Here is an 11,335-nt window from a genome sequence, read left to right as displayed (position 1 = left end):
GCGCTATCCGCATCTGACGGCAAAAAAGAATAAGATGTTATAAATTTTTCAATTCTCCTATTTTTTCAGGCATATCATGGGATTCGAACCCGCACTATCGCCCTACATGCATTCCCCCATACACTTCGCATTCATACCCATTCTTCCAAGTTGCTTCACGTTATTATCTTGCGTTTGAAAGCCCTATTTGAATATTGCGGGCAGCTGTATGTGGCCAGCTGTGTTTGATGGTACGGTACATTACGGGAGACGGTGTCGTATTACCCTCGATCGTACCTGTCCCGTACCTATCCCCTACCGTACCGTGCTATCAAAGACGGCTGGCCACAATGCATATTATGTTCAAATAGGGCTTTCAAATGCAAGATCACAATGTGAAACAACTTGGAAGAATTAGTATGTGTGCGAAGTGTATCGGGGGATGCATGCAGGGCGCGCGATAGTGCGGGTTCGAATCCCAGGTTATGTCTTAAAAAAAAGGAATTTTTTAAAGAATTTGTAACATCCCTATGCTTTTTTTTGTCTAGGTCATCAAGGCAAAAAAGCATAGCGTAGGGCCCTGAGCTTCCAAGCTCTCTCGTTGCTTTGAAATTATTGTGCGCGCGCTCTCGCGCGCACACACACACACACACACACACACACACACACACAAACACACACACACACAAAAACACACAAACACACACACACACACTCACTACTACTACTACTACTACTACTACTAGCAGCATGACTGCCCAGATGGGCAAGTGTCACCCCGATGAAATGGGGACCAGAAAACGGGAGTCAGATCACAGGCAGGACCGCGAATGTCTGGCTAGGTCCTGCTGCGGGCGGAAATTGCGTTTACAATGTGGGCAGCTGAGGGCCAGAGCTGCTTACTCAGCAGCAGAAGGTCTCGCACCACGATTGTAGTTGTGACGCTTGAACCCGGCCGCAGAACGGAAGCATCGCTGACATGTCGGGCAGTGCTGCTCGCAATAAGCTGAAAGTGGCACATACAGACTGACTGTTGGTGTAGGCGAACTCGTGACAGGCTGGCATTGATGAACAGAGTAGCCACCCTTGCTGGGGAACCACCTCTGGCAGTTCTGGCACTACACTGATCCATGCTGGAGCTGGATGGGAAGCCGTCTCTGAGTGGTGCACTTGTGCCGCGTTCGATGGGAGCCCCGTGAGAAGTTCCGGTCACACACTGCGCAATGCACAGACTTGGGCATGGTGGAGCTCGACTGAGGGGCAACCCGTACTTCCCTCCACTGTTGGCCCCCTCCAACTCCTCTTTGGGTGGCTACCTGTGCCTCGGCCTTTTTGGGGTCCCCGGCGACGGTGGAAGGACACGGTGATAACCGACCTCAAGTTTGCCATTTCAGTGGTTCATTCTTGCTCAAGACACACTCACACGCACACACACGCACACACACCTGGTCCTGGTCCTGGTAAACACTGCCATTACGGTCACGTGTCCCCTCGCGGGGCCGACAACATGGAAAACGACGTGCGTCGGCAGAAAGTCGGCAGTCTGCCGAGAGATCAGGGACCATGTTCAATCGGCACGACGAGAGAGCCATCTCCGGCAGCTATGGATTTGGAATCCACGAGTGGAGCGGCAGCATCGGCCACAGGCCCCACAGTGGGCCTTGCAGCATGAGAGAGCGAGCCGCACACGCTGCGGCGGAGGAGTCGCCTGAGCAGCAATGGTAGACACCGCCGCCCGGCACGGAGCCCGAGACGATGTCGCGGGGAGCATCCGGGAGTTGGGGCACTTGTGGACCGCCAAACCTCCGGCACTGCGGAACCAGCGCTCGCAGGAAGAACATTGTCGGCTACCTCTCTGTTCTGATACAGGTTTGCGGCGCTCATCGAGGCATTTATGGCGAGGCAAACCACTCCTGGAGAAGAGACGGCCACACTCGGAACAAGGTATCCGCAGGGGCTCACAAACGGGTTCGGGCAGGGGCAGAACACTGCAAGCGGCCCGCCATTCCCGTCTATCCTGGGCCAAGTCATACCATTCGTCGATGCCCAACGCCAATGCACACACACACACACACACACACACACACACACACACACACACACACACACAAACTTATGCAACGCCAAGAAACCACCAAGAAACGAGTACAGACATAATATACACGCAACTCCAACAGCCATGAAAACGTCCACCCATTTACGCGTAAAGTCATGAGGGATTACAAAATAATTATACTAAACGAATGCATACATGGATGGGTGAACGCACGTTTACATACAATCATGTAGTAGTGTAGGAGCGTAATATAGTGCAGTAGTCAGCATAATACAAGCACATGCTGAGAGTGCAATAGCAAGCTTCACCATTGCTCATGGTAATGCAAATGTTCAGCAGCACTCAGTTCCGCAAGCTTCTGAAGATCAGCACATCTGCAACAAATATATAGCACAAGGATACGCTTATTACCGTAAGATGCATGGGTGCACACAACTACCAAGTTCCCAACGAATGTGATGGTCAATGAAAATCCATCCACTCAAAGACCTGTGAACAGGCGACGGTGGGGACAATAATCTATTAGTAATACGAGGAATAAGATCGTTTGTGCACACTCAAGACGCACAGACACACCAACAAACATTTTTAAAGTGTACACCACAGTGTTTCAATTTACTGCAACTAAATAATTATTAGGATGATTTAAACAATATGTACAACGTTACCGTCAGTCAAACAGTCTTCCCCAAGATGGAAATGCAATTATTTCTTGTCACGAGGCAATTTCACTGACACATTGTCATGTTTGTGACATCAAAACGGTTACTTCATGGAATACGAGTATTAGCTTCAAGCTTTTTCTTGTCATCGGCATACAAGCAATCCTCCTAATACTACTAGAACACTGGCACTTCGTTTGTCGATCCCAATGTATTTGACATCATCATACTACAGGAAGAATGTCGTTGAGTTCACATAAATATCACAGGGATAAAAATACATTTCTCGTGAAATAGAATTCATGATAGCTAGACGATCGTGTACGATTGATGCGAAGTCCTTGCTGTCCTTGAGGACTGATGTTATTGTCACGCAACTATTACGAAGTCGTTGATTACTTTTAGGGCATTCATTCAAGCAACATCAAACAAACGCGATACGCTGCTTGAAAAATGGAAATAAATTCAAGCATAACGAGAGAACTTCAGACCAATCGAAATGAGTAAAGCTTCCTTACCTCAGTCATTGTCCTGCCATGTAGTTGGACAGCCTTTTGACACGGTAGTACAGGCAGGTCTTGTCCAGTCCAACAGGGTATCCTTGTGGCGTCAAACGAAAGAGAGTGTCAGTGTATCTGACTAGTCAGATTGCAACTGTGCTGAACTTTTCTCGTTCTCCGTTTTCATCCCGCGCACTGATGAAACCGTTCAAACGTCTTACTCAGCAACTCCACAGCATAACTGGCATCAATTACCAGTCAAACAGGGGATATTTGTGGCGTCGAACGAAAGAGAGTGTCAATGTACCTGACTCGCCAGATTTGAACTGTGCTGAACTATTCTCGTTCTCGAATTTCCGCTTTCATCCCGCGCACTGATGAAACGTCTTCAGAGAACCAAAATATGCTTTCCAGATTTTATTTTGAACGTCTCCTTTCCCTCCTTGGTTACCTCGAGACAGATTATTGTTAGCAACTGCACAGCAGAACTTCAGCCATGGCGGAAGTGAAGAAAGGAATTCGCTGCCACGATCGTATGAGGCAAGCAAAACTGAAAAGGTGTTTGTTCTCTTTTGGGCACTACACACATGTACACAGGACGGCGTGACTGGATAAACTGGACTCCTGGACCGTGAATAGGGGACTTGTAGAAAGCGTGTACTCCTTAGGCAGTTATCACACTGCGTTTGTTTGAGTCGCGTTTGCGTCTGCGTTTGCGTTTGAGATTGGAAAACGCAAGACGTGATATCATACTATACTTATGATTTTCAGCGCGTTTGCGTCAAAATCTGTGCGCGCGGGAAAAATACAAAATCTGGGGAATCGATCTCGAGGTGGCCGTGGATGTTGAATTTATTTTCCTGAGATCGAGAAGTGTTCTGTTTCTGCTCCTATGTCCTTTGTAAGTGGTGCTGGGGAATGGGAGTCGATTGGAAGACTGCAGCCGTTGCGTTGCCTGTGTTGGGGTGGCAGTTCCGTTGTTGCTAGGCTAGTCGCCGCCAACTAGTCAGCGCAACCTCAGCCAGACAGCCACGAGCTCGCATCAGCTCCATGCCTCGCGAATCCAAAATCAATCAATCAGTACATGTAGTAGAAGAACCATTGCCGGCCTCAGCAACTAGATGGAAATGAAGATTTGAAAAGCACACTTGAGAATCACTTGAAAACACTCAAAAACAATGCAGGAAGTGCTGCGAGAAAGAAAATCCGATCTGCGTTTGCGGGATTCGGTTTTGACCCCCCCCCCCCCCCCGGTTTGCGTCTGCGTCTGCGGCTGTGCGTCTGCGGTTGTGCGTCTGGGCTCGCGATAACGTCACGTGATGGCATTTCCTAGGCGACCGTCAAAAACCGAAGAAAACGCAGACGCAAACGCGACTTTTGAACGCAGTGTGATAAGGGCATTATATGGGATTCCGCGGCTAGATGGAGCTGATCAAAATTGAGCGGACTCCTGGACTCTGTATAGTGGATTTTGGACCAATGGACTCTATATAGGGTGCTGGACATCATATAGTGCATAGACTGTATGTCCAATCTACATGTATATCTTCGCACTGTCCCGTTTGCATCTGTCTCTCAAACAAATGAGTATTGTTCAGGAAGTTCGGAGATACCGTTGTTTCTTATTGCTGTGTACTGAATAAGGTTAACCAAAGTCAAGTGGTACACAGAAAGGTAGGAATGAGGCCTGCCACAGACTACACATCACATCACATAAAGTACATGTACTTGTAACACTTGATCTCCTATCTATCGCGTGCAACCGTACATGTAAAAGTAGGAAATGAAACGCGCTTTCTTATCCTAAAACCGAGTGAACGAAAATTATACAAATTACACATGCCTCCGTTCCAACAATTGTCACTGATCACCGGGGAAAAATCATGATTGTTTTTTTGCCCCAATAGAAGTAATTTTTTAAATTCATAATTACCTGTCTGACAAAACTTTCCAGTATGACTGTCATCACATTTGCACGTGTATGAGCCTTTCCCTTGTATAGAACGTGTGAAAATGCACTTTCCAGCATCGCTACACTGGGGACTTTGTCGACATTGCTCAAGCTGTCCACCTGCATAAACCAAGAATCACGTGACAAAATGTGGCCAGAACAAACGACGAAGAGAATTCAAATACGACAGCAGAACACAAGAGTTTGGTTTCTGCTGAATGATCCAAAAAGAAGGCAATGCAACAGGCTTCAAAGGATATTGAACTGGTAACGTACACGTCCAACAACTGCACAGAGTGTGTCTGGTCCTCACTACAAATAGTGCTATTTTCCCTCTGCTAGAACGTAAAACACATAGAAGAAACAACAGACTGCTGCGGGTTTCGAATGTTCTATTGTTTTTCGTGCATGAGGTGATCTGTTGGTGAATAAAATTGGTGTGACTGCTGCCGTGAAAGGACTCCATACACACGAGCATCGAGTAGAGGACTTCGTAAAAACATGACATCGTATGGTTGTATAATTATAATCCTCTATAATTATAATCCTCTCGATTCTCTGCATAGAAAGCAGAATGGAATGAGATGATCAACAATAGACTTACTCAGACACTGTACCAGCAAATCAGCATTCTGCTGTCCACCTAAGAACGCAGATAGTGATGCTGTGTCAGCATTTGCGGAGTTGAGCTGATCAATGGGGTTATGCAGACCACTTAGCACAGTCTCTGTATCCTGGATGCTGAGACGAAGAGCGGTAGATGGTAGTAGATGAAGAACTCGTGCCATGCACGACTCAGTATCACCTTACGCGCAAACAAGAATTTTAAAATAGAATTAATAGAATCAAATGCAAAGCAACAAGTACGCTGAAAAGGATGAATGCTTCTTTCTAACTCCGACATACACGCACGAGGCGATCGCCAGACAACTGTTCTTTCTGTCCTCAACAGACATGCGCCATTGCAGCAATGCAAGATTAAGAGGCAAGCTCCATCCTCCACGTTCTGACAGAGAGCTATACAAGATAAGCCAGCTGAAGCGTCGCCTGCATCGAAAGTGGCTTGCTGACAAAGCCAACTCTGAAGCGCACGCAGCATATAGACGTGCTCGCTAGGTTGCTGCGAATACATACAGGCGCAAACGCATCCAGTACTTCCAAAGTCTGTGCCAAGATAATTGCCAGAACCCACGCAAGTTATAGTCAGTCCTTAATACTCTGACTAGACTCAAGAGACAATCAATCCAGCCGACATGTGACATTGAACACGTTGCGTCCGGCCACGTTTAGCAAGGTAGTCTCTGATGATGCTCGACCTTCAGTGCTCTCTATGCCTCAGGGTTCACAGCCTAGGTCTGCCCGGACCTCATTCCAACATGCGCATGCCTGCCATGCTGAACAGCTTTTGAAGCGCATCGACCCGCGCAAAGCAAAAGGCAGCGGCGGCATCCCAGGCTTACTTCTAAAGTGCTGTGCCGAGCTGCTAGCACCATCAGTTGCAGCACGTTTAAATGCGTCCCTGACCTCCCGCACTGTACCCGCTGGCTTTAAGCGTGCGTATGTGACCCCATTGCACAAGGCTGGCGATCCATCTGTCGCCAACAATTTCCATCCTGTGTCCCTGCTCCCAATTCTCTCGAAGCTGCTAGAGAAGGTGGAGCGGAAGGCAGTTGTCACCTTTCTGGGTATATCTGGTTCTCTGCCCAGCACACAATTTGCATTCCGGGCAGGACATTCCAACGAGGATGCCCTTGTGTTGATGGTCAACAGGATCCTCGCCTCAAGAGACCGCCGCCTGTTCACGGGTGTGGTCCTCCTGGATACAGCGCTCCAGTCGCTCATGTCACACTTGTCTGATCCCTGCCAGATTGTCCAGCTGGGATCCCAGCTTAGCACAGTGGCAGCCTGCTAATGTTGAGTACCACAGCCTCAGGGGTCGGTATTAGGTCCACTGCTGTTCAGCCTTTACAACCGGGACATACCATCTGTTGCCCAGCAAGCTGAGTCCATCCAGTTCGCAGGTGACATCACACTGACCTGCAGTCGCCCAACACAGCAGGAACTGACCGCCACTATCTCCAGAGCAGTGACATGCATTGCTGACTGGCTGAAGCAGCGAGGTTTGATTCTTAATGCATCAAAAAGTCAGGCATTAGTAGCACCGGCTGGGAAACTAGAAGCGCAAACTGAGCTGGACGTATGGTGTCATGCGACTAAGTTGCGGCCATCTGTATCTTCTGCTCGCTACGTTGGAGGTCACATTGACAGCGCCATGTCTTGGAACACCCAGATGGATAGGTGCATGGCCCGCCTCAACAAGAAAGTTGGTGTTCTGTGGCGGATGCGCCGCTGCCTCAGCATGCAAAGCCGCATCCAATGCTTCAAGTCTGTGATCATGCCCGATTTCTCGTATGGCTCCAATGCCTTCTCAGCATAGCTGGCGGGTACGCACCTGGACCATTTCCGAGTTCCGCAGAATCGTGTAGCTCGAGCTGTGTACAGATGCTCGCCGCGCACCTCTGCCAGAAACCTGCTAGTCCAACTCCGCGCCTACGGTGTCCGGGAGATCTTCATCCAGAAGCTCATCTTCCTGGTTTGGCGCTGCCGCTACCCCCGTGCTAGACCTACACTGCAAGTGCTGTTGCTACCAACCAGTGGCGCTCCTACTCGGCTGCAATCATCTACGTGTATGGGTCTAATACCACCGCCAACCCGCACTGAGCCGGGTAAGGGTTGTCTCGCGTTTCAAGGAGCGAGGCTCTGGAAAGCATTGCCCAGCGAAGTACGGGCCATACCGCACCCGGCCCAATTTCGCACTGCTGCTGTTACACACAGCATGAACCTTTGAGGTCAGACGGATCACTATAGCCATATTTTCATTATATGCCTGTCTGTTGGCCTGCCTGTCCGTCTCTCTCCCTGTTTCTCTAACAACCTGCTTGTTAATTCTTGCGGTTGTTTTCAGACGTAAAGCCCTGTTGTAGACGTCTCAGCCCCCATTTGTTAGTCTCTCTCCTCTCTATCTCTCCCTCTCTCTCTCCCCCTCTCTCTATCTCTCCCTCCCCTCTCTCCCCCTCTCTCTCTCATCTTTCTCTCGCTTGCTCTTTCTCTGTTTTTGGTGGACAAAAACATCTGCGGCGTTGATTGCTTTCTTGCTTCGACTTCTGCCGCGCCTTTGTTCTCGTACTCCCCTTTATGTACAAGTGTTGTGCAAACCCTCCTTTAATATGGTCTGTCTCATTTTGCCCTGAGATGTTTTGATGCATAGTGGTTATGACGCTCATCATTCGCTCCCTTGTCCTTGGACAGCTCCGTCCGTTTGGTTTTAGCGAATTCAAATAAAGAAACCAACAACTGTGAACATTAATGAGATGAATCTGTTTGCTGTTCTTGTCGAATCTTCGCAAATCAAATGAATGGAATATTTGCTTTCCGCTACAAACGTGATAGTGCATTTCATTCATTCCCAGTGAATAGGACAGTCATATCGACAGTACAGCAAGAGTGCAGTAGAACTGAGATACTCAAGAGTGTAAGCTTTCTTACCACACGGCTTGTAAGGTTCAAGTTGGTGCAGTAGTACAGAGCCTATTAGAGGAATCACACTGGCAATGTTCATACCTGTTTCATTTGCAGCGCCGGAGTGGGTATCTGCAGAAACACTCCTTGCCGACACACTACTGACGAAGGCCGCCAACAACAATGCTACCCACATAGAGAACGGCGTAGTTGACGAGCGTTTCATTCTGCCTTCGATCAGGGTTGTATCGCTAACCTACCTGCTAGGAATTGCTCAATGTAGTCAATCAGCTCAAAAACGGTACTTTGGAGGTCCTCCCACTCCAGACTTATATTTACAATGACGGGAGTATCTCACACCGATCCTGTAAGAAATAATGCCCTTGTACATTTGCTAGCAGTAAAAATCATGAATATGATCGTCGACGCTCACTTTCCCCTGTCACCTGCCCCGTGGAACCAACGCAACGTTAGGTTCTACTTCGAAGTAGGTTCAAGCAGAAGAGATTCGGTTAATATGTTAGTTGACACAAACTCAGCACGGGTGCATTGACCGCATCTAAAAGATTCAAACGTGTCCACAACTTGGCACGTTCTTGCACACAAACTGATACTACACTTTCCCGTCCTCTTTTGTTAATTCTGCAACAGGATGCTTGGACAGCTGGACAATACGGATCTGCAGTCGATCACCTTGCCTGTCATGATGGAGTACAGAGCTAGTGCATCTGTTCGACATTTCATTGGCTTAGAGCCTCCTGGCTTTTACCCTGCTGTTTGCCAACAAAATTAATGATAACAGAATCATTGTGTGTGCTGGGAGCGCTGACATCGTTTCTTTGGCCCCGGTGTGACAGGATAATGATATGATGCCATTTCAGAAGCAAGATTTGCTGTCCGCTAGATACTGTAACAGACAATAGATACGGATTAGTCTTACTGGATATACTGATCTACGGTGGTTGGAGACTGCTAGACACAGTGCAATACATTATTATTTATTTCACCGTCCAATGGCAGAAGCCAATACAAAGGAGGGGGCGTTAACTAGCCATGGCAAGGGAAGAAAAAAGAATGAAATAAAGAAGGAAAGAAGATGATAATCGGAAGAAAAGAATGCATCAGTGGGGTGAAATTTATCACTATGTTGACCATGGTGGAGAGCGGCGAGATAAGCTAGCAAAAGAGGCGAGCGAGCCTATATCGTGGTATGACATTTAACATGGTCTCTGAACTGTCTAATAGTGGATATAGTCTTCATTTCCATGGGCAGCTTGAGCTAACACGAAAATGCAGAAAAGATAGGAGAGTTGGTAAACATAGTTGACTAATTGTGATGTTTGCTGGCGTTGTGATAAACTGTCATGTTCTACACAATATGAAACTCGGATGTTGAGTCAATAACAAAATGTGTAAAGGAAAAGGACATATGGATACATGTACGAGTTTAGAGTATCTATCCACCACTGTAACTCAAATTAATTAATACTATACCTTACCTTCACCTTATTGGTCTCGCCTTAACCTTGTAACTTCCGAGTTGTAAGGCTGTTGGTTAGCGCTACGGAGATGTGTTGAAGCTACAGTCCATTCATCGGAAACTGGCCCGCTGGCTTTTGAAAGTCGGATTTGGGCCGAATTGAGGATCAAAAACTCACTTAAAATCTAAAAAATCTGGGTTTTGGATCTGCTTCTCCATACATTTTGCCATGGCATACCTGTCCTAATTTTGTAAAACCTGGATGAATTTCTATTTCCCTGTTCTTGGACTTTTCTGGCCTCAAATGTTGCAAGGAGTAATTGCACGGGTCACACAATGCAGGATGTACAGTTGTTTTCACGATTATCTACAACTATGTGAGAGAGACACCAAAAATTTAGGGTGCCAGTTTCCAATGAATGGACTGTAGGTGTCAGGTAATCAAATGTCCCAGTACTCTGTCAGTTTTGTGCTTAGTTGTTGCACTTTCTGACTATATATGTATGTAGTGCGTGAAGTAGTATCTAGTTAGAGTAGTGGACAGGTACTCTTAACTTTTATCCATCTGTCCTTTTCACACCCATCCCAGCGGCAGTTGTCGGGCGATTGGTTCACAGTCCCGACCAGTCCGTTCTCCTAGTACCTTGTGAGCGGAGACGACGTCCAACCCGATGATTATGATGTCGATACTGCCGTTGCTTATTTTGTGCACTGGCACGCCTTGCAAGTCTGTGTAGCATTCCTTCACCTTCTCCCAATTCCCCATGCTCTCGTCATGCGTGATCTCGGGTTTGGTCCCATCGGTGACAGCTGTGCTGTAAGTCCCATCTTGGCTGCTGAGCCCAAAACGCACTTCTCGATGTTTTTCAATAACTGTCCGGCCGCCGACTACTCCCGCTGTCAGAGTATGTGTTTTTCCTTTCAACTGCAGGTGCTCAGCTATGTCCTCTCTGATGTAGCTTGCGGACTATACAGAATCCATCAGGACGTTGGCCTGCACTGTTCGTCCGTTCCTCTCTAGTATTACTAGGATGATCTTGAAAGAAGCCTTTGTCCGGTTGCTACTGCCCGCGTTAGTCTGCGTTGTCATGGTCTTTCCGCAAGTACCTGAAGCTTGCGCTGTCGAGTTTTTTGTGGCAGTTAGAGACGAACCTCTGCTGTTATCGTCCAGGTTTAACAAAGTGTGAT

At 47.6% G+C, this 11,335-nt stretch overlaps 1 protein-coding gene across 2 annotated transcripts in view; it reads right to left on the bottom strand.

The window, feature by feature from the left end:
- Positions 1-11,335, bottom strand: part of LOC135830333 (angiopoietin-related protein 7-like) — a 175,954-nt gene that overhangs the window by 21,348 nt on the left and 143,271 nt on the right. The window contains exons 2-3 of one of the 2 annotated variants that reach the window (XM_065342601.1): positions 5,753-5,953; positions 5,131-5,268 (exon numbers count right to left, since the gene is read on the bottom strand). The exons of the other annotated variant lie outside the window; for it this stretch is intronic. Coding sequence (XP_065198673.1) covers positions 5,131-5,268; positions 5,753-5,953 — 339 coding nt within the window. The remainder of the gene's footprint in view (positions 1-5,130; positions 5,269-5,752; positions 5,954-11,335) is intronic. 2 annotated transcript variants of the gene reach the window in all.

This window comes from Sycon ciliatum (assembly GCF_964019385.1).
Source record: "Sycon ciliatum chromosome 5 unlocalized genomic scaffold, ocSycCili1.1 SUPER_5_unloc_1, whole genome shotgun sequence".
In the NCBI taxonomy this organism is placed as follows: Eukaryota; Metazoa; Porifera; class Calcarea; order Leucosolenida; family Sycettidae; genus Sycon; species Sycon ciliatum.
The sequence above is the reverse complement of the archived record's forward strand: the minus strand, read 5'-3'. Positions and strand labels throughout refer to the sequence as shown.